Source organism: Eriocheir sinensis, unplaced genomic scaffold, assembly GCF_024679095.1.
Source record: "Eriocheir sinensis breed Jianghai 21 unplaced genomic scaffold, ASM2467909v1 Scaffold582, whole genome shotgun sequence".
NCBI lineage: Eukaryota > Metazoa > Arthropoda > Malacostraca > Decapoda > Varunidae > Eriocheir > Eriocheir sinensis.
Genome location: NW_026111923.1, coordinates 69,505 through 92,500, shown reverse-complemented (window position 1 = coordinate 92,500; position 22,996 = coordinate 69,505). Strand labels below are relative to the sequence as shown.

Sequence of the window (22,996 nt, the reverse complement as noted above, 5' to 3'; positions counted from 1 at the left end):
CCCACAGACTTAGCCACGCCTTGATTCGTGGTATGGTAATGCTTCTCTTTTTTTTTGCACCGCTTATCCCCACGCCCGGGGTTGATGGATGGCTTGGAGAGGCGACGAGCTCATTTGCATGTTGCGAGGACGAGGATGTTAACTTCTAGCGACCTCAAAACCTTCCTCCCACCTCTGAATCACTGATGCAGTGTGAGAGGCAGCGTCGAGTGGCCGGAGAGCTATTACGGCCACATGTCACCCGAGGAATGTGGTAAAGGTACGCATATACTTCCCTCCCGGCTCGTGGGGTGACGCGGGGAGGAGGGCGTCGTGAAGTGGCATGCAGCAGCAGACACAGAAAGTGACCGCTGTGCCAAGTTGTTGAATACCGCTCATACTTAAGGTCCCCGTTGTTCTCCGAATTTTTAAGGGCACTGATAGACTACTTTTTCTAGGACGTAAAGCTCTAGAGGTCTGATATCAGTTGTTCCTCTTTGCCCAAACTACGTACGTACAAAGAGGTATATCAATGATTACTTTGAAAAGAAGTAACCGACATTGGTGAGGACAGCAGTCGACACTGGACACTGATAAGCCACGACACGGGGAGAGGTTAACCAATAGTAATGTGACAGCAGCTTGCAACAGACAGCGAAGCAGCGTTTAATGGCAGTGGTTGGTTTACAGTTACGTGTTGATTGTCTTATCAGTGACTGAAGCGGATGGCAAAGGAGTGACCTTGCAGTGGTCGGTTGTCATTAACCTAGACGGGAAGCAATAGAGTGACGGATGCGCGTGACTGGTAGCGATAAAATGCCACCACCGGGTGACGGAGACGTGACTAAGAGCCTTTACCATACACCAACTATATAGTGGTGGTGGAACAGTTCGGAGGCGACGGCTAGCACTCAAGTAACATGCGGGTAATAGTGATGACAACGGGTGACTTAGGGAGGAGCCGGGAACCTCTGCCACTGCCCGCCATCCCCACGCCGCCTAAGGAGAACAGGATCCTTTGGCTGCCCTGCTGCGAAGACGGCCACAACGCGGGCCTCGAGGGCGGGATGCAGAGGAGGAGGAGAAAGGGAGTGGTGTTGCGTCAAGGTCACTTCAGGGTCAAGGAGGGCTTCAGGGGGGGGGGGGGGTGATGGTGGTGAGTCGCCTCGGGACTTCCAAGGACGGTTTGTCTTCTGGGGATCATTTTTCACTCGAAATTCTGAAGCGAGTGTTATCGTTGCTGTGTGTGTGTGTGTGTGTGTGTGTGTGTGTGTGTGTGTGTGTGTGTGTGTGTGTGTGTAACTCACGCACACCCCTTCGCACCCCAGTGTTTATGCATCTGTACAGTTACACAATCTTCTTGAATACTCGTTTTATCTCTAAAAGGTAAGTTGTATATATTTTCTAATGATGGGTGTTCTCAAGATTATTGTAAGTAGGTAGCAACGGTGAAGGCGGATGCGGCCATGGTGGTTGTAAAGGTAGCGGCAGACGAAAGAGCAGGAACAGACGACTACTGTTGGCCAGCGGGCGAAGGCAGGAAGCGTTGTCCACGGAAGTACACCTGGGGGCGGAGTTGCTCATGGTGCTATGTTAAGCCCCGCCAGACGGCCGGATGTTTATCTCCCTGTTTTCTCACATCTGTGGCAGCCGTCTGGCAGGGACGTTGATGCTCGGCCCAGGCAGACGTAATACAAGCAGTTCCCGTCTGTATATTCTGGCACTTCGTCTTGATGTGTCCCTCTCTGACACTATAAAGGTTCACTTTAATTTTCCTTGGCCTAGAATGGCAGGCTTCACAAGGCGTTAAAAACTAAACCCAACTTCCAGTTTCTCGTCGTAACAACTTCGTACATTTGTCACTTTTCCAGAAGAGAAGTGTGTGAAATATTTCCACTTCCAGAGGCAAATATATTGAATTACGAGTGCCAGTATTTTTTTTTTTTTTCGTAAGTAAACGAATTATTTCTGTGGATGTCGTGTAATTGTTTTGATTCTGTCAACTTGCTACAGCAAGTTTTGTTGCTGCAGTCCCTCCTGCAGTGGTCGCTGTAATAATAGCTGAGGTTCTGAAAGTTTTCATTGTATTGAACGTCACCCTCACGCTGCAGCTTGATGCCTGCTGGAGCTATTTATAGACGAACTCCTGGCGTTTATCTCGACTTTTCTCAACAAGTCAACTTTCTTAACTATAGCAAATAAACTTTCTCAGGCTCCCTCAGATTTAGCCCTTTGTAATAAAGTGTGCGCGTGTACGTGTGTGTGTGATGTACTCTATATCGCACTACATGAAGTGTGTATATCGCTCATGATGAGACCCTTACTTAAAAAAACGCAATCCCCCGACCAGCCAACTCTCAGGGCTGCCGATCCTTCATCCACCTCCGACATCCCGTTCACCCCCTCACCCAGCGTTGCCTGCTTCCCTTTGTGATAAATATAAAAAGGATGATGTCAGGTATGTCGTATACACACACACACACACACACACACACACACACACACACACGGAGGCTACTCATCTTCGCAGCGACATAGCAAGCCACTCACCACCACCACCACCACCACCACACAGCCAGACCCTCTCATCACATTCGTAAAATGCCTCAAGTTATGACCCTTGTGTGTGTGTGTGTGTGTGTGTGTGTGTGTGTGTGTGTGTGTGTGTGTGTGTGCCGCAATATGATGACAGGAGGGATGGAGGGTGGCAGGGGGATGAGTGGGTGTAAGAAAGAGGAAGAGGAGGAGAAGCAGGAACAGGGTGTGGTAGGGTGTGTGGTGAAGGTGTGGCTGGTGTGGTAGACTCATCGGAAGTAGCTTAATGAAATGATTCTCCCACGGCACTCTCTCACACACACACACACACACACACACACACACACACACACGTAGGAGAGTCATATGTCTTTTATTCGTTTATTTTCTCTGGCTGCTTTACCTCCTCCTCCTCCTCTCTCTCTCTCTCTCTCTCTCTCTCTCTCTCTCTCTCTCTCTCTCTCTCTCTCTCTCTCTCTCTCTCTCTCTCTATCTCTCTATCTCTCATGCAAAATGCTTTAATTTCTCGTATGGAAATTAAAGCTAACTTGTTACCTGACCTGTCAACTCTCTCTCTCTCTCTCTCTCTCTCTCTCTCTCTCGATGTTTTAATTCGTCGTCTGCAAATTACAACTCACCTGCTACCTGTCGACACCCTCACCTGTGTACCCAATTACGCACTTGGGCACGCGTACGCCATTCCATTACCTCTCCTCCACCTGGGCTTCAGTGGGGTCAGGGCGAAAGGTTACGAGGAAGATTTAATTATATTTTATTTTACTTTCCTTTTTTTTTTTTTTTTTTTTTTTTTTTTTTTTTTTTTCCAACCACTTGTTTTTCACTCTTACTCGTCCTCGTCTTTCCTCCTCCTTCTCTCCTTCCTCCTCCTCCTCCTCCTCCTTCTCGTCTTGGCTCTCAACTCTTATTTACAAGAGAAACAAACGCGTGACTTTACTTTTTAAATTTATCTTACAAATATTTTTCTCCAATTGATTTTTTTTTTTAAACCTTAGAGATGTTTTTTTTATTTTTTATGCCAGTTACTCTACTTCATTTTTTTTTTTTATGATAGTGATAATATTAATGGTGGAGGGAGGGAGGGGACAGTAGGAGGTGACAGTAGTAAGGGGGGGGGGGGAGTGGGAGGAAAGTGAAAGTTCCTGGTGTTAGAACCGTTAATTGTTGTCTGTTGTTCTTGTTGTTGTTGGTGGTGGTGGTGGTGATGATGATGATGATAATAAGAACATAAGAACATAAGAACATAAGAACGTAAGGAGTCTGCAAGAGGCCGGTTGGCCTATACAAGGCAGCTCCTGTACACTCAACCCCACCTTACCTCACCATCCATGGCTTTATCTAACCTCTTCTTGAATGTATCTATGGTATTGGCACCCACAACATGGTCCAAGATCCTGCTCTTTGCCACGTGTTGCTACTATTACTACTACTACCGTTTTTATTTTTTATTATTATTGGATTAGTTGGTTTTCGTTAATGTTCATGTTGTTGGTGGTCGTGGTAGTTTTGAGAGTGGCAGAGGTGAAAGTGGTAATGGAGGGGTGGTGGTGATGATGATGGTAGGGGAGGAGATGACAGGAGTGGGGTAATGGTAGCTGTAAGGGCGGTCAGAGTGGAATGGGATGGGCGGGAACTGTAGTGGTGGTGTTGGTAACCTTTTAATTGTAGTCTAGTACGAGTGGTGGTGGTGGTGGTGGTAGGAGTGTGCAGGTGGTGGAATGTGATGATATTTGCGATAGCGGCAGATGTGGTAGAAGTGGCTGTGGTGGTGGTGGTGAAAGGTGATGTAATTTGTGGTAGCGGCAGGTGAAGTCGGGCCCGCGTCGATGGCGAGGGGAGATATTAATGGCGGGGCCGAGGTGGAGGGCGTGACTGGAACCTGTGACTGGAGAGAGGAGGAAGTTGAGGAGGAGGAGGAGGAGGAGTAGGAAGTAAAAAGGAAGATACAACGATGAATGATGAATAATAGGAGGAGGAGGAAAAGGAAGGAAAATGAAATAGAAAAAATACGAGAGGGAAAGTGTAAATAAAATGAAAACAACAATGAATAATGAATAAGAGGAGAAGGAGGAAAAGGAAGGAAAATGAAATAGAAAGAATACGAGAGGGAAAGTGTAAATAAAATGAAAACAACAATGAATAATGAATAAGAGAAGGAGTAAGGAATAAGGAAATAGAAAGAATTGAAGAGAGTGTAAGTAAAATGAAAACAACAATGAATAGTGAATAAGAGGAGGAGGAAGAAGGAAGGAATAACGAAATCGAAAGAAGGAGTGGGAGAATGGAAGGAAAAAGAGGAAGATACAACAATGGATAAAGAATAGGAAGAGGAGGAGGAGGAGGAGGAGGAGGAGGAGGAGTAAAATGAAGGTATACCGAAATAGGAAGAAGGGGGAGAGTGGAAGTATAAGAAGGAAGATGCAACAATAAATAAAGAATAAGAAAAGGAGGAGGAGGAGTAAAAAAAAAAGAAAGTATACCGAAACAGGAAGAAGAGAAGAATGAAAGTAAAAAGGGAATATACAACAATGAATAAAAGATGAAAGTAGGAGGAATCCAGTGAATAAATAACGAAATAAAAAGAAAACGGAAGCAGGAGGAGCAAAAGAGGGAGAAGTAGAGGAAGAGGAGGGGCAAAGGAGAGAGATATATCGATAAAAAAAAAAAGAGGAAGAGGACAAAAGAAGAAGAAGAGGAAGAAACAGGTGTCGTTCCAGTAACCCTCAGACGTGTATCAATGCGAATCTTCAAGGTCTTCATTCCTGTTTTTCCTCTTCCCCTTCTATTTCCCGGGCTCCTCCTCCTTCTTCTCCTCCCCTTTCTCATCATTATCATCAACGTGCGCATTCTCCCGTTCATCCAGGCTTAGTAGGAGCACTGGGAAAGAGAGCAGAGAGGGAGGGGGGGCGGTTAAGCACAGCCGGTTTCCTTTGGTCTGTGTACGTGTGTGTGTGTGTGTGTGTGTGTGTGTGTGTGTGTGTGTGTGTGTGTGTGTGTGTGTTGATTATTAAATGGGAGTCTCATGTGTATCAAGGACTTGTGTATCAGCTGCAGTGGTGTTTGTTTGTTTGTTTGTTCCTTTTTTATGCTAAGTAGTGCAAGACAAAATTAATAGGTGTTCCAGTTTTATTTTGGGCAAGACATTCTCCCCGGGACGTGACGTTTACGGCTTCCTCCTGTAGGTTTTATTGACCTTTTATTGTTATTTTTTAATCAGGTTTTATATAGTTTAATATTATAATTTATTTTGTATTAGATTCGGCGCCATATGACAGCACAGAACGCCCTTATAATCAATCAATCCAGTTTTATTTAGTTATTTATTTGTTTATTTTATTTTCTGTTGGTCATGGTAAAAAAAAAACCTGCTAAGTACGAGAAAATGGTTATAGTGTGTGTGTGTGTGTGTGTGTGTGTGTGTGTGTGTGTGTGTGTGTGTGTGTGTGTGTTTCGTTCGTCCTTTCTTACTTTCCTTCCCTCCTTCTTCCTCTCTTTTATACTCCTCTCGGGTTTTGCTTTCCACGAGTCTGGTTTGTTTGTTTATTCGTCAAGCCCGTGTCCTTCACATTCTCCCTCTTTCCTCCTCGTTTTCTTTCCTTCTCTTTCCTGGTCTGTCCGTGGTCTCGAGTTTCATCCATTCGATCCGTCTAGTCTCGTCATTTTAAAAGGGGGGAGGGAGGGGTTGTTCTGCGGGGTGAGAGCGGCAGGGTAGTAGAGCAGTAAGGTGTTGGTGGTATGTAGCAGGTCCCGTTGATAAGCCTCGGGTCGGGAATGCAGAGAATCCAGCTGGTGTGTAATGGAGACGAGACGAGAGAGAAGTGGGCGCCTAGAGCTGAGACACAACCCACCCGACGGGGACGTGGACGAGAGAGAGAGAGAGAGAGAGAGAGAGAGAGAGAGAGAGAGAGAGAGAGAGAGAGAGAGTATAGGAAGGGCATAGGGTCGTATTTTAAAACACTTCGTCGCCCAAGTTCACATGATTGACAAGGCTTTCGTATAAGTTGAGGGCATTTCCAGGAGTAGTTTTATGACCCTGTTGCTAGTTTAACCCTTCCTCTGTACCATGAGCCTAAAGAAACACTCATTAGAACCCGATTGATCCTCTCTTTGACCTTTAGAAATAGCTGATGCGAGAAGCGAAAGTGTCGTATAAAAATACCGGCCTATATTGTGTGTATCAGATAGCCATTACGAGTTACTGCGACGCTACATGAAGGAGAGGCAAGGCGGCCACCAATATGTGTGTGTTGAATTTTATCAGCTGCGGCGTCAAAAGCGTTTTTCGTCATTTCAAAGGAACGCTATTACCGAGGTGTTGTCAGGGGAAAGAGAGAGGAGGAGGAGGAGGAGGAGGTAGAAAGAACACATGAGAAAGATAAGGGAGAGGAACAGGGCACTGGAGATAGAGAAGGAGGAGGAAGAGCAAGAAGAGTGTACACAGGAGATGGAGGAAAGGGAAGAAGAAATAACAAATAATGGAGGTAAGGAAAGCAAGAAGATAAGGATAAGGAATATGGAAAAAGGAGAGAAGAGGAAGAGGAAGGTACAGGAGATGGACGAAAGAGAGGAAGGAATGAGAAATAACGGAGGAGGGAAAGATAAAGATAATGAATGTGGAAAAGGGAGAGAAGAGTACGCAGGTGGAGGGAGAGAAAGGGAAAGAGGAGGGCACAGAAGGTTGACGAAAGAGAGGAAGAAATAAGAAATGATGGAATGAAGTGAGGTAGGGAGAGGAAAAAGAAGAGGAAGATAAGGATAACGAATATTGAAAAGGGGGAGGGAGAAGAGGGCACGGGAGGAGGAAGAGAAAGAGGAGGGGTAAATAAAATGGAGAAAGGAAAAATAAGGTAAAAAGAGGAAGAGGAAGATAAGGATAATGAACAAGAAAAATGAAGATAAGAGATAAGAGAAGACTACTTACATGAGGAGGAAGGAGGGAAAGAGGGCACAGGAGAATGAGGAAGAGGAGGAGGAGGAGGAAGGAAAGGGCAAACAAGAGATATGAAGGGCTTAGAAGGCACAGGAGTCTAGTTACATGAGGAAAAAGGGCACAGGAGAAGGAGGAAGGAAAGGGCAAATAAGAGATAAGAAGGGCTTAGAAGGCACAGGAGTCTAGTTACATGAGGAGGAAAGAGGGCACAGGAGAAGGAGGAAGAGGAGGAGGAAGGAAAGGGCAAATAAGAGATAAGAAGGGCTTAGAAGGCACAGGAGACTAGGTACATGAGGAGGAAAGAGGGAGAGAAAGAGGGTACGTGAGAAGGAAGGGAAGGAGGAGGCGGCGGCATCAAGATACATAATTGTTAGGGAGGTGTGGGGGAAACGACATCCGGTGGGAGAGGGGGGGGGAGGGAACTGGGTGTTGGCGGTAGTCTGCTGATCGTGTGTGTGTGTGTGTGTGTGTGTGTGTAGAGGCAAAGCGACGAAAGGAGAGAGAGAGAGCGGGAGAGGCGTGGCTGTGTAATGGAAGGAGGGGAGGAGAGGAAAAGGAAGGAGACGAACAGGAAAACTAAATAATAAAAAAAAGGAAAGAAAGGAAGGGACTATAGGATAAAGGAAGGGTAGGGAAGGGAGGGGAGGGGAGGGATCTAGGCAAGCTGGTTTAAAAGGTGGAGAAAGGAAGGAAGGAGAGAAAGAAAGCATGGAGGTATAGAAAGAGGGCAGGCAGGCAAGGGAGGGGAAGGGAAGGGAAGAGGAGCAGCGAAGTATATATAAAAATAGGAGTGGAAGGGGATGGGACTATATAGGGGAAAAGGATGCTGTGTGTGTGTGTGTGTGTGTGTGTGTGTGTGTGTGTGTGTGTGTGTGTGTGTGTGTGTGTTGAGATTTAGGGGCGAGGATGTAATAGCTTTAATGCGTTCAGGTGAGTGCTCAGGTGAAGGTTGCGTCTAGAGGAAGGGCGGAGGGAGGAGAGTTTTGTCGTGGGGAGATAGTTATTTCGTCAGACTTCCTTCCTACGCGTCCATCCGTGACTTCCGACTGTTATTAACGTTACATTCTCTTATCAGTATTTGGCAAGCTTTTGTGTTTTCACTTTTTTTTTTTTTTTTTTTTTTTTTTTTTGTGTGTGTGTGTGTGTGTGTGTGTGTGTGTGTGTGTGTGTGTGTGTGTGTGTGTGTGTGTGTGTGCTTTCGAAGGTTTCATCCAAGCATGTCTAGTTACGTTGTAGTATAAACTTATTTTGCTCGGCACTTTGTTTTACTCTCGCATCAGGAGTTATATTGCATTAACCACGTTTTTCGCTCCTTGGAAGCCATTGTGAATGTTTCATTATTGTGTTACTTCTGACATAGATTCTCGCTCTCGCTCTTCTAAATTTTACTGAATAATGAAACATGTTTTCCGTATATTTTAATTTTTGCCGTCATTACTCCTCGCTAGTTTATGTATGTAAACACATTTTCATTCAAGGGTTTTACACAAAAAGCCGTCGTCTCGCCTTTGTTCGTCCCCGCTTCCTCTCGCCTACTCTCGCCGCGGGCATGGCGCAAGCGCTTCCGCTTGGCTCTTTTATCTCTTTGTTAATTTTCTTCTCGACACTTTAAATTGCAACTCATTTCATACAATTATATCTAATAAGAATTAACTCATCCCCCTCGCCACTTTCACCGTTGTTTCGTATCAAATTACCCTCCTATGTGTATTCAGATTCTTGTTGTTTGTGTGCAGAACATTCAAATGCTTGCCTTTTACATGCAAAACGACGCTCGTGGAATACAAATTAAGCCGTTCATGACTCGGCCGAACACCCGTGACCCAGGCTGATGCTCATGCGGGATAATACAAACATTTGCACGAAGGGAAGCAAATACAGAACTCACACACATCTATATACACATTTCGAAACCCCATCTTCTGTTTGCGGGTGTTCTGAATGGCCTGGCTGGGAGGGAGGGAAGATGAGGTCGAGGTGGTGGTGGTGGTGGTCTCCGAGGTTTCAGGTTCCGCGGTGTTAATTACGTGTATTGTCGAGTGGCTCAACTCTGTTTCAGCCCCGGTAAGGTTGTGTTATTATTAGAAGGGGAGAGCAGGCGAGAGAGGAAGGTGGTCGTGTTGTGCTCCGGGCATACGAATGGGTGGAAAGAGACGAACGTGTGAGGGGAAGGAAAGCTTGACTGTTAAGTTTGTGGTGTGTGTGTGTGTGTGTGTGTGTGTGTGTGTGTGTGTGTGTGTGTCATATACTATCGGTCTGATGACGTGCTTTTATAATATCCTTGTTTTAAACGTCTGTGTGTGTGTGTGTGTGTGTGTGTGTGTGTGTGTGTGTGTGTTTGAGAGAGACTGGCAGGCACAAACAGACAGAGAGAGAGAGAGAGAGAGAGAGAGAGAGAGAGAGAGAGAGAGAGAGAGAGAGAGAGAGAGAGAGAGAGAGAGAGAGAGAGAGATTCAGTCAGGCCGTCTTTGTGAGAACGGTGGGATGTATATTTTTAGCGTCGTTGATTCCAGCAGAAAGAAAGGATGGAGAACAAAAGGCCGGATTGGGGTTACGCGGACGAAATGTATAACGAACAGAAAGTAAACGTTGAAAGGAAAAGCTCGATTCGCGTGTGCCTCGGAGCGTCCAAGGAAAATAAACAAAATATATACGTAACTTTGGCAGACGTCACTTTCCTTCCTCTCTCTCCCTTCCTCATCACACAAGGACGAGAATCAGAGAGGGCGTGGAAGAGGGCAGAGAGGAACTGTACACTCCCACTGTTACTCCTTCCCCACTAACCCACGGAACTTCCCTGGACCTCACCCCTTTCCTCTCTCCTTTTCCGCCGTTCCCATTCCTCAGCACAAGAACGAGGGTTAGGGAGAGAGCAACCGTACACTCCTATCTTTCCTTCTTCCCCACTAACCTACGTAACTTCCCTAGACCTCACCCCTTTCCTATCTTTCCTTCTTCCCCACTAACCTACGTAACTTCCCTAGACCTCACCCCTTTCCCCTCTCTCCTCCTTTTCCGCCGTTCTCATTCCTCAGCACAAGAACGAAGATCGGGAAGAGAAGAACTATACACCATACTGTCTTTCCTACTTCCCCACCTGTAGCTCCCTTCTCCACTAACCCACGTAACTTCCCTAGACGCCACCTTCCTTCCCTCTCCCTCATCACACCAAAAAGAGGGTCAGAGGAGAGGGAGTGGAAGAAGGGAGAGAGGAACGGCTAGTCTTGGTCCCGTCACGCAATTCATAAAGTATATTCTCGGCTGTAGTGTGTCAAGGCCGCGGCGACTTGAAAATTTCGTCTTGTATTATCTTTTCTTTCCTCGTCGCATATTTTCTTTTGTCATTATTGCGTGGGTTTTTTTTTTTCGCTTTTTCTCTAGGATTTCGTGTATTTTTTCCTCATTTTCTCTCTCTCTCTCTCTCTCTCTCTCTCTTTGTGCGACGCGAACGCATTAATATTAATAGCTGCGAATATTTGAATAACCGATTATTTCTCCTTTCTGCAAATCATCTGCGTTTATTCAGGCGTATATTTTTTGTCGCATATCTCTGCCTTTTTTTTTTTTTTTTTTTTTTTTTTTTTTTTAGAGTGGATTTTCTTGCCTTAATTAGTGTCAAGTAAAGTGGAGATGATGAGTTTTCTTTTCTTTTTCATGAGTATGATTTTAGTTATTCATTAAGAGAGAAAGAAAAAGGGGGGAAAAAAATACTAGTCTAAAGTGCGCTAATCCTCTGAAGACTAATTGTGTGTGTGTGTGTGTGTGTGTGTGTGTGTGTGTGTGTGAGAATCTGAAACTAGTTCACACGCGATTAAGTTATTGTTATGATGATGGTGGTAGTAGTGTTATTTTTTCTTCGTACTGTTATTGTCGGTAGTAGTAGTAGTAGTAGTGGTAGTAGTAGTGGTAGTGTTATTGTTATTATTCATATTGATTCTGCTGCCTCTTCCTTATAGTGCGTTTTTTCCCTCCTTGGGCGGTGGGAAGGGAAGAGTAAGAGAGGGGTGAAAGGGAGCGACCCTCACCCCAGGCATCCGGGGCACACCTGGTCCATTGCCCTCGCCAGGTGGTGGGGTGGGGCCTCCCGTGGCAGGTGATCATTTCCGAGATTACATTCATTTACGGAGGCATGAAAGACGTGGCTGTCCCGAGGAGCGAGGCATGTAGGGAAGTCACGGCTAGGGTGGAGGACACGCTTGCTCGAGGAGGGAGAAAAAGAAGAAAAAGGAGTTGAACAGAAGGATTAATAATGGAAAATGTATTAACAGGAATTAGATGATGATGTATATGAGACGTAAGGAAGTTGCGGGTGAGATGAAGGACGCCTGGTCGAGGAGGAGGAGGAGGAAGAAGAAGAAAGAGTTGGACAATAGAATTAGTAATTAAGTGTTACGACGAAGAAAATGCGGAATATGGAAGACGAAGAAGAACTGGGCAACAGAACTAGTAGTGGAGTATTGATTCCAAGAAGGTAAGAAATACGGATTGTTGGAGGCAATAATGGTAGCAAGAACAGAGGGATTCGGGGGAAGGAGAGAAGAGCAGGACAACGAAGAGTAAGAGATGAGTTTAGATTACACCGTTGCCAGATTATCGTACTCAGAGCATAGTATTTACCGGTTTCTGACGCCTAAGTTGCCTAACTATTGCCAAGAAACATCAGGATCTAACTCTTTTAACGATAACTATAAATGAGTTTCGTTAATGGAGCCCAGAAGACCGTTTTGTGGTAGGAAGTCGGGAAATATAAGCGGCTGAGTACGATAATCTGGCACGTTGGTTTAGAAGCACGAGGACGAGGGGACAGATGGAAGCCTTCGCACCCCCGTCAGGCGAGCACTCGTATCAAGGGCGAAGTCAATTCCGTGGTCATATTACCCGAGTGATACCCAACCACGGTGTGCGCTGCATATGGATGTACTCGCCAGACTGTTGGAGCAGCATGTGTAGCCCAAAACAGTCCGCTCGCCAGCCTTGCATATCAATAAAGGGTACGAGTTCAATCCTCCAAGTGGTGTAAATTGGATCGTTTTTCTCCATTTTTTTCTCCTCAGCTCTTGCCTCCTTACGTCACTTGGCAGCTGTGGAACATACACTCTGACCCAGTGGTGTGTTCTCAGTGTAAACAGGAAAGCGACCAGATATCTTACACGAGCTATCGTATACCACTTTTACGAAATACATGTCCCCTATGCCATTCTTCTGTGACGCACGGCCCGAATTCACAAGGACACACGGATACATGGTTACTACGAGAGGCTAGTCGGCCTACACGTGGCCTGAGAACTAGTTATTTAATATTTGCTTGCTCCACCCAAGCATAAGCCTTTTTAACTTTCAAAACTTTTAATATATTCCATACATCCGTTACTCATAATTATGTAAACCAACTTCTGTGTATAACCTGAATACATCTGACTTTTGCGTCCATTACGTCAGATCCTTAAATTTTTATTCAGTATAGGTTTGTATTTACATCAAAGGACACGGCTCAAGGGCAACCAAAAGAGTACAAAAAAAAAAGCCCGCTACTCGCCGCTCCCATAATAGATAACAGTAAAGAGTAGCCAAAAGGGAGGGAAATTTCGGGTGGAGAGGTGTCTTGATACACTCTTCTTGAAAGAGGTCGTCATAGGCAGGAGGGAATATAGATGAAGGAAGGCTGTTCCAGAGTTTACCAGTGAAGGGGATGAAAGAATGGAGATGCTGGTTAACTCCTGCATAAGGGGTTTAGACAGTATAGGGATGAGCATGAGTAGAAAGTCGTGTGCAGCGGGGCCGCGGGAGGGGGGGAGGCATGCAATTAGGCAAGTTCAGAAGAGCATTGAGCATGAAAATATCGATAGAAGATAGAAAGAGATGCAACATGGCGGCGGAATTTAAGAGGTAGAAGACTATCAGTAAGAGGAGGAGAGCTGATGGGACGAAGAGCCTTAGACTCCACTCTGTCCAGGTCTACATTGTATCAACGGGCATACACATGTCAGGAGAACACAATGGCGCAATCATAATAGCCTTGCATCAGACAGCATTATTGGAACACAACTAACTGACAGGCTCGGCTCCTCTAAGCGTTATTATTGCTTCAGGCGAACCTGCTCCAATGAAAACTGTAATCCTTCGAGTCTTCCTGTTGAGAGTGAACCAAAAATTGAATCTGAGTTTCAGGAGGAATTCTTTATTTGAGAATTGTGTAAAAGTTTTGATTATTTACTTCGTATGCCTTTGTGAATGCTCTCTGTCTGTATCTATCAGTTATATGTGTCTACTTGTCTGCTATCGCATAAATTAATGTATTGGAATGATTGTTGATGTGTGTTCCAATGTGTGGCGACTAAACATATTTGTATCAGTTTACTCCAGATTCAGGAACTCTTGGCTACACCTTCCACGAACTGAGTATAAAAAGTTAACCTAATCAGATGAGACAAAATACCTAGGCTACCTACCATTAAGAGATACTTCGTTGTGGAAAAAGAGGACCGTGCCACATGAGAATCGCTCTGAGGGGGGTTCAAGGGAGAGTGGAGGGAGAATATATGAGTGGAAGAAGTGGTTCGTAAGTATTCGGCCTTGATACCCCAAAGTTCAACTCCAAGTGAACCTGATGACCCCTTTTTCAATACTAGCTGACCACTACTTTTAAAGAGAGAGAAAAGAGGACTATTGTTATACCCTTTTTGATAGCCCATGGACCTATTCCGATGCCCTACAGGGGTGATACAAAAGTAACCACAATAGACTGGATAGAGGGTTGTCACGTCACTCATCGAAAAAGAAGGAAGGAAGTATAGGCATAGGAAGCACCGTCGAGATACAATAACGAGGGGATGATGTAAAACTGAGGGTGTGGGAGGCTGGATTATCACGCATCAGCTGAAGGTTAAGGGAAGCAGGCAGTTGTGTCACTCTACGCTCTTCTCTGAACCCTCACCTTCCCATAACAGTGAATTCATTATCCCGGGAAGCACCGTCGATACACATTTCAAGTAGTTGGTGTAAAACCGAGTGTGTAAGGCAGAGTTGTGTCACGCATCCGCTGCAGTTGAAGAGAAGTCAGGTTGGTGGGTACGACGTTCTACCCTCTTCCCCTTACTCATGCAAAACAGTGCGTCTCTCATGCCAGGAACACCGTCGAGATAATACGGAACTGTGTGTCAGGCCGAGTTCCGTCACGCATAAACTGAAGGTGAGAGGGAGGAAGAAAGTATATGGGTGTGGCGTGGTCCCATTTTTCTCAGAACTATCGACCTTCGAAAACAGTGCGTCTATTATGCCGGGAAACGCCGTCAAGATAAAATTACCCACGGTTGTGGTAAAACTGCGTGCGAGGCCACTTTCTCCGCCTCTCCGCGCCGGTCAAGAGCAGGACTTGAATTATTGCGCAGGTGAGGGAGGGGAAGTCGAGGCAGCATGCGAAGTGAGCCCCGAGAGAGGTCTAAGTTTCCTGTCAAGAGTGGAATGAAAATACCAACACTTAAGCTTGCCCCTTTCATGCTTACCTCGTCCTGCTCCGTGAAAAAACAAAGACCAAAGAAATAACTTGCCCCTTTCGTGCCCACCTCGTCCTGCCCCGTGAAAGAATAGACTAAATAAATAACTTCGACCTTTCGTGCCAGCCTCGTCCTGCTCCGTGGAAGAATGAAGACTAAGGTGGGTATTACAAGACACTTTCGCTTCTCACATCAGTTATTTCTAAAGGTCAAAGAAGGGGTCAGTCGGGTTCTAATGAGTGTCTCTTTAGTTTCACGGTACAGAAGAAGGGTCAAACTAACACCAGGGTCATAAAACTATTCCTGGAAATGCATACAACTCCTACGAAAGCCTTGTCAAATATGTGTTCTTGGGCGACGGAATGTCTTATGATACGACCCTGAGGAACATATAACGATGCGAAATAGGGGTCGTTAACTTTGAACCTGATGTTTATTTTGGGTGGGAAAGGGAGACGATGAATAATAAAGCATATATAATGGTTATCGCGAGGTGTAATGTATTTATATAAGCCGACTGGCCTCTTGTAGTCTTCTTATATCATGTTGCATCTTTGCGTAAGCCAACAGACCATTTTACCTACGCACACCACACTTGTAACAACAGTAGGATTGCAAAATGTGGTCAAATCTTTAATGAACGGGGGAACATCAAAATATGGTCTATCTGTTAGTCTGATGTGTCTGGAAGCAATCAGGCCTTTCTACGTACTACACACACCACACCAACAACAACAACATGACTGCAAACATTGGCCAAAGCTTTTATTAATTAACGTAACTATAACATAAAACCTCTGAAGTACAAGTTAAATTTCATACGCCCACACGAAACTTCCTAGACAAGAAATATATTTGTAGCCATTTCAAGAACTAACGAAAGAGGGAAAGCTTGCACGTTTAGGAGAAGAGGTGAATCGAGAAGTTACCTGGAAATGGTAGCAGAGGAAGGGATAGCCAGATGAATGGTACCGGTAGTGGCAGGCAGGTGCTGGGGGAGGCAGGTGGCGACGTAGGAAAGACAGGCACGGAGGAGGGAAGGAAGCAGGGTAGAACATCGCATTTATCAGTTCCAGGGCCCAAAACACTCGTACTTAGACAGATAACGAGATTCCAATTAAAGTTATTGTGAAAACATTACTTATTGGTGTTTGTTTGCGATAGATGTAAGTCAGAAACCGGAATATACGATGCGCTGAGTGGCTGAGTACGATAATTTGGTAACGCTGGTGTAGACTTGGGTAAGGGAACGCTCCTCTTCAACGGACCAACAAAAGCAAGTGTGAGAAGTCATTTTGAAGAGAAGGCAGATGGGGAGGTAGAAAGGACAGGGGGCTGAGGAAGAAGGGTTAAGACGGCTATGGGAATGAAGATAAGGGAGCATTCCGCTGCAATATACACACGAAAACAAAAGTGATTGATTGATTGACTGAGTTTATTGCTGCAAGTAAACATCAAAGGAGAAGGGAGGAGCATGCCATCCCAACCCCCAGGCAGTACAGAGTGTGATTATACAACTAAGGATACAGAAACAAAATTTGCAGGGAAGACAAAAAGGATCTCCCTCCCAGACCCCTCTCGGCTGTGGTATTCGTCTTCATTATAGTGAAATAGCACGTATTGGAAGATCCCCGTGTCATAGCCTTATTTGACAAGACTTGCGTGTGTTAAGGACTGAGAGCAAAGCGTAATGGTTAGGAGGAGAATGAAACTATGGGCATGGACGTCATTTAAGATATTGCAGGAACATCGATTGCGTCAGCTGTGTGTGTGTGTGTGTGTGTGTGTGTGTGTGTGTGTGTGTGTGTGTGTGTGTGTAACAACATTAGTATTATGGGCTTATCTTGATCAAGTATCGAAAAAGTGGAGTTGATTCTTACGTAATTCTCTCTCTCTCTCTCTCTCTCTCTCTCTCTCTCTCTCTCTCTCTCTCACACACACACACACACACACACACACACAGTCGTCGTATTTTTCATACCCAAAGAATATAAGAAACACATTAATCAAGGAAACTGTTGGGGAGAGAGAGAGAGAGAGAGAGAAAGGGGGCACCCACTCCTCTCAGTCGTAAGCTTATACCATCGTCAAGGGTGAAGAATGCGTAGGGCTATCGAGATCGACCTTGGACAGTGAGAGTATACTCGGGAGAAGAGTGATTCCTGACACTGGCGGAGTCCTGTGCCCTTTAGTCATTATGATGGGCTACGTGACCTACTTCCTACTTCATCAACAAGCGTGTCAGCGTTGGGAATACATAACTATATGGTCTTTCAGATTGATCTTGGAGCGTACTGTTAGTCTGTTATTATATATTGATTCAAGGGAAGATTTCGTCATATTAGTTTCGTAGTCTTGTGTCCTTAATTAACTCATATTGTTGGTCTATATATCCATTTTATTCACTTTCCTCCACCATCAGCAATTTTACAAGGACGTGAGAATTATTGATAGGTGATAGTTGTGCCGCGTCTCAAATTTATGGCGTTCCTACTCGTCGCTTCCTGTTTATTCAAGTCTGTTTACTGGAGGCGCTGCTGCAGCTCACCAGTCAGCCAGACAGACAGGCACTGGGGAAGAATCTGCAGTCAAGCATACGACTCGTGTGTGTGTGTATAGTTATAGAGCTATGTTCGTGTTGTCCTGTCTTCATCTGTGTGGGTGTGGGTGTGGGTGTCACTGTCGCAAAGTCTCAAATATTATCCTCCTATCGACACACACACACACACTTTTTTTTGTGTAAATAAGATAATTAAAAGACTCGCAGCATGCTTAGTTGACTATTCCCCGTGTGTAGCCTCGAGTGAGTAAGTTTCTTTTAATAATGAGTGGTATAAACCCGGACACCAAAATGCATTGCAGCAAGATTCTTCAAATTGTGGATCGTGGGTCATTCTCGCCCCAGTAGCCACAGGGCCACTATAGTCAGCTCCCTGGGTCGTATTATAAGACTTTTCGCCCTCCAAGAACATATATTTGACAAGGCTTTCGTAGGAGTTGTGGGCATTTCCAGGAGTAGTTTTATGATCTTGGTGGTAGTTTGACCGTTCCTATGTACCATGAACCTAAAAAAACACTCATTAGAACCCGATTGACCCCCCCTTTGACTTTCTGAGATAGCTGATGTGAGAAGCGAAATACGACCCCCTTGTCGGCATTATAAGACACTTTCGCTTTTCACATCAGCTATTTCTGAAGTCCAAAAGGGGGTTAGTCGGGCTCTAATGAGTGTTTCTTTAGGTTCACAGCACAGAAGAAGGGTCTAACTACCACCAGGGCCATAAAACTACTCCTAGAAATGCCCAAAACTCCTACGAAAGCCTTGTCAAATATGTGTACTTGGGCGACGAAATGTCTGTGTCGCCACTTCTCCGGAATTAGATAAATAAATACCAAGCGACGGGAGACACAAGAGAGCAATACGCATAATACAAAGAGTCTGGGGAACACCACGTTACAATACAGTTATCGCAATGCTCACCAAAGTATTGCGGAGAGACCATAAAAAATATAGCCTGCCAAATATCGCACATCACAGTTGCTCCCTGTTACTTCTGGTTATATTATGCCATCAGAAATAGTGTTATGTTACCTAAATCACAATTGGTATTATTATGTGGATTTTATTTATGCTCTCTTTTTTTAAACAATACTACTCAAGTGATTTTTTATCAAATATTATATAACAGTCTTGTAACTCTTCGCTTTTTCTATTTCAGAGAACCTCGCAGAGTCTCATTATCCAAGGGTACAACAGGACTTGGCTTCAATATCGTCGGTGGAGAAGATGGTGAAGGAATATTCATTTCATTTATTTTAGCCGGAGGGCCAGCCGACTTGTCTGGAGAGCTGAGGCGTGGCGACCAGATTATCAATGTTAATGGCACTGACTTGCGAACTGCTACCCATGAACAGGCAGCGCAATCTCTCAAGGTGAGTTTAATGACTTGTTTGCTGGAATGTTTGGAAAGAAGTCTTAGTGTGGTTCCAAAACCAGACATCTCCATTCTCTGGAGGTAGTAGGAAGACTGGAGTACATAGTTATAAGAAAGATTTAAACTAAATCACCAAAAAGATTTCTACCATGATATTTTTTTTTATTATGATTGTATTTTAGTATATCTGAAAATTACTTCCCTTGATGCTTTAAATATCAATGCCAGAATTCATCAGGTTCCCAACCTAAATAGTTCAAATTAACATCAGACTTACCAAATTCATGCTACCAGCCCAGCTTAGAGGATATGTTAAGAGAAATCATGTTCACAGTATATGGAATTGATAGACTCCAATGTAAGATTGGTTTACAACATTGTACCTTTAGGAACACTATAGTTTAGATCTATTGCCACCAAGTATTCGCTACAGGGATGTGGGCAGACGGTGAATTTGACGGTGCAATACAAACCTGATGAGTACAATCGCTTTGAGGCCAAAATCCATGATCTTAAGCAACAGATGATGTCTGGCACGCTCAGAACTACACAAAAGCGAAGTCTCTACGTCAGGTAAGGCACCTCTTGTGTTTGTTACATGAGGAGGACATTACTCGTACAGTATAATATATGTTGTTATTATATGCATTCAAACCTTGCCTTTCATGTATCATTGTAAAGTTGCTGTTTAATTATGATTTAGTAGCCCTTCTGTAATGTTAGTGATTTTGTAATAAACTTAGCGTCACTCTGATCATCCATCTGTTTTAGTAAGTTGCTTGCTTATAGTAGTCATGTATTTCCATTTTAATGCTGATTATGAACTGTCACTGATTTTTTTTATGATTACCACATGTCACTCATTAATCAGATATTCATTAGCTGCAACAAGTCCAGAATCCAAATACATATAATGTTCTTCCAACTAAACCAGGAGCCTTAGTACTAATCATCCTTCTCCACTGCAGTGATACTTTCTTTGCTATCTTTTGTTACTGATTTATTGGATTTTTTTAGTGCATTCTTAAACAAGAAAAGAGCTACATAAACTTTAATATATTGCATTTTCTCTTCCCATGTAGAGCCTTATTTGACTATGATCCCAATCGGGATGATGGGTTGCCCTCCCGTGGCCTTGCCTTCAACTATGGAGAGATCCTTCATGTCACTAATGCCTCAGATGACCAGTGGTGGCAGGCACGACGGGTCTTGCCCACTGGAGAGGAAGAAGGTCAGTACTGTTATTATGGTCATCATATTGAAATTCTAAAAGACTAAAATTCATCGTGCCTGCAACTCATACCAGTTCAATATGAATCAATAAGATTCAATCAAGTAAGCATTCATTGAACAGCTGTATTTATCTGCTTGCCTAAGTTAGGTCTTGTGCTGTAGATTTTTTTTATTATAGGATTCCTTTAAAGGAAGGATAATTTGTAGCAACCATGAACTGAAAGGAGTGGATATTGTATACAGTATCCTCTTATATCTCCCTATGGGCATAGCAGTGTTGGCAGATTGACACCATTCTGGCAACTACAAGCAGCAAAACTGCAGCCATGCTTAGTTTATTCAAGAACTGCACCTAATCCATGAAACTTTATAGTTATTCATTGTGTATCTTGAACAGTTGCATATCATACTCAGTCTTTGATACTGCAACTACTGTTACACTATTAAATTCCTCCAGGAACTACTGGAATCATTCCCAGTAAAGCACGATGGGAGAAGAAGCAAAAAGCAAGATTGCGTTCTGTGGCTTTCCAGGGGAAGAACAACAGTGATGCAAGGGTTAGTAAGCTTACTATTTATATTGATAAAATGCAAGGTATAATGAATATATTGCCTCGATTCAGAAATGCTATTATACAAGCTGAGTACAACTGATCACTGTAAGTTAGCAATGGAAAGAAAAGTCTTTGAGTAGTATTCATTCCAATTTTTCCTGCACATTTTCTCATCACATGATCTAGTATCTCACTAAAATATTCTGAAATTCTGTGGGTCCTGCACACATTCCTGTATCATCTACACCATTTTCATGGTGTAGTGGTTAGCAGGTTGGGAGACTCAGATTCAGTCTTGGCTTGGGCACTCAGTGCAAAGTCCACCCAACTGTTTATTCCCCCATTTAGGTTGGTCAGTAATGGGTACCTGGGGAAACCCATGGAAGGTAAACTGTGGTAACCCGGATGTTACACCTGCCCTGTGTCCAGGGGTGATGGGTTCTTACCCAACACAGTCTCAAGGTCTAATGTGACAGATAAGCATCAAGGCCACACACAGCTTAGCACATGCCCACAACCTCTTCTTTATTTTCAGTTGGCCTATAGCACTGGTAGACTTACATGATGGGGCCTATTTGTCAGCACCTATCCATTAGTGGTGCAAACAAGTGTTTTATTGTGCCTTCATTCTCACTTGGCTCATCCTGTCATCTCACCAGAGTCCGGGTTGACAGGTGGTCATCACGGCAGTATGTGGGTAGTCTTAGGTCACTCGACAGTAAATGAAAATTGTTTTCTTGTAGCGGCAGGAAAGACTTAAACCCCAGGTCATCTAGTACACTACACTTGCATGCTGATCACTCAGCCACAGCCTCCCCAAGCCTACCTTACCTTACCATCCTGTAGACTGATATCGTCTCTTTCATTTTACCCAAATAACTTAATTATGTTTAATAATTTCCTCCTCTCCACAATTCACCGGCACCAAATGACCCCGCAGTTGCGGCGCCAAGAAAGACCGCCCCAATAATTAATCAATCAATCCGCAATTCATTCTCACAGTTACTAGTGCTTTCACATTACCAAAGTTTTAGAATGACCTTTTGTATTGTTCATCAGTCAAATTGTATGAAAATAGGAAGCAGTGCAGTGAGGTGTAGATGCCACATACTGCCAGCATGTATTATTTTCACTTTTAAGTAATGGACCCTGCTACAAAGGAGCTAATACCCATGACTTTCTGATATTGTGACCTTGTTGAGAAGACTAATAATACCCCTATCAAGAAAATTATTCTAGCAATGATGATTATGATTTCTGATTTTTTATATATATATATATATATATATATATATATAGATAGATATATATATAGATATAGATTTTTATATATATGAGAGAGAGAGAGAGAGAGAGAGAGAGAGAGAGAGAGAGAGAGAGAGAGAGAGAGAGAGAGAGAGAGAGAGAGAGAGAGAGAGAGAGAGAGAGAGAGAGAGAGAGAGAGAGAGAGAGAGAGAGAGAGAGAGAGAGAGAGAGAGAGAGAGAGAGAGAGAGAGAGAGAGAGAGAGAGAGAGAGAGAGAGAGAGAGAGAGAGAGAGAGAGAGAGAGAGAGAGAGAGAGAGAGAGAGAGAGAGAGAGAGAGAGAGAGAGAGAGAGAGAGAGAGAGAGAGAGAGAGAGAGAGAGAGAGAGAGAGAGAGAGAGAGAGAGAGAGAGAGAGAGAGAGAGAGAGAGAGAGAGAGAGAGAGAGAGAGAGAGAGAGAGAGAGAGAGAGAGAGAGAGAGAGAGAGAGAGAGAGAGAGAGAATAAAAGGGTGGGATTTAGATGTGGTTGTGTGTGTGTGTGTGTGTGTGTGTGTGTGTGTGTGTGTGTAGCTGCAGTTAAACCATAATGAGAAACATTCTAATGCTTTGAGATTAAAGTGTGACTGTGAATGTACCATAAAACTTTTTTCCATCTCCTAACCTATTGAAGAAATTTATAATTGCCAAATTTCTTTTTCAGCAATCAACATTGGAAAGAAAGAAAAAGACTTTGTCATTTAGTCGAAAATTCCCATTCCTAAACAAGAGTAAAGATGATAAGTCGGAGGACGGGTCCGACAATGAACGTAAGTATTACATGCATGACTGTACATTTACCATTTTAGTTCTAAAGCTGGAATGATTTGGTTATGTTCAATTTCATGTTATTTGTATTTTATTTTTATTCCGTAAATTATATTTTCACAAGTAAGTTTACTGTCTATTTGTTATACACTCTGAATATGTAGTAGTCTTAGGGTGTTACAGGGTCCATCGGGGTGAATGATGGAATGATTATGATAAACTAAAGTAATAATAAGTCTTCAATGATCCATCTGGTTAAAATTACTTTATGGT

The 22,996-nt window shown here is 43.8% G+C and overlaps 1 protein-coding gene across 6 annotated transcripts in view; it reads left to right on the top strand.

The window, feature by feature from the left end:
- LOC126993198 (disks large homolog 4-like) overlaps positions 1-22,996 on the top strand; it is a 93,235-nt gene that overhangs the window by 56,169 nt on the left and 14,070 nt on the right. For 4 of the 6 annotated variants that reach the window (XM_050852059.1, XM_050852060.1, XM_050852064.1 and 1 more), the window contains 5 exons: positions 18,675-18,888; positions 19,312-19,463; positions 19,973-20,121; positions 20,581-20,681; positions 22,620-22,725. In XM_050852059.1, the coding sequence (XP_050708016.1) occupies positions 18,675-18,888; positions 19,312-19,463; positions 19,973-20,121; positions 20,581-20,681; positions 22,620-22,725 (722 nt within the window). The remainder of the gene's footprint in view (positions 1-18,674; positions 18,889-19,311; positions 19,464-19,972; positions 20,122-20,580; positions 20,682-22,619; positions 22,726-22,996) is intronic. The other 2 variants (XM_050852061.1, XM_050852063.1) reach the window with 1 other exon arrangement.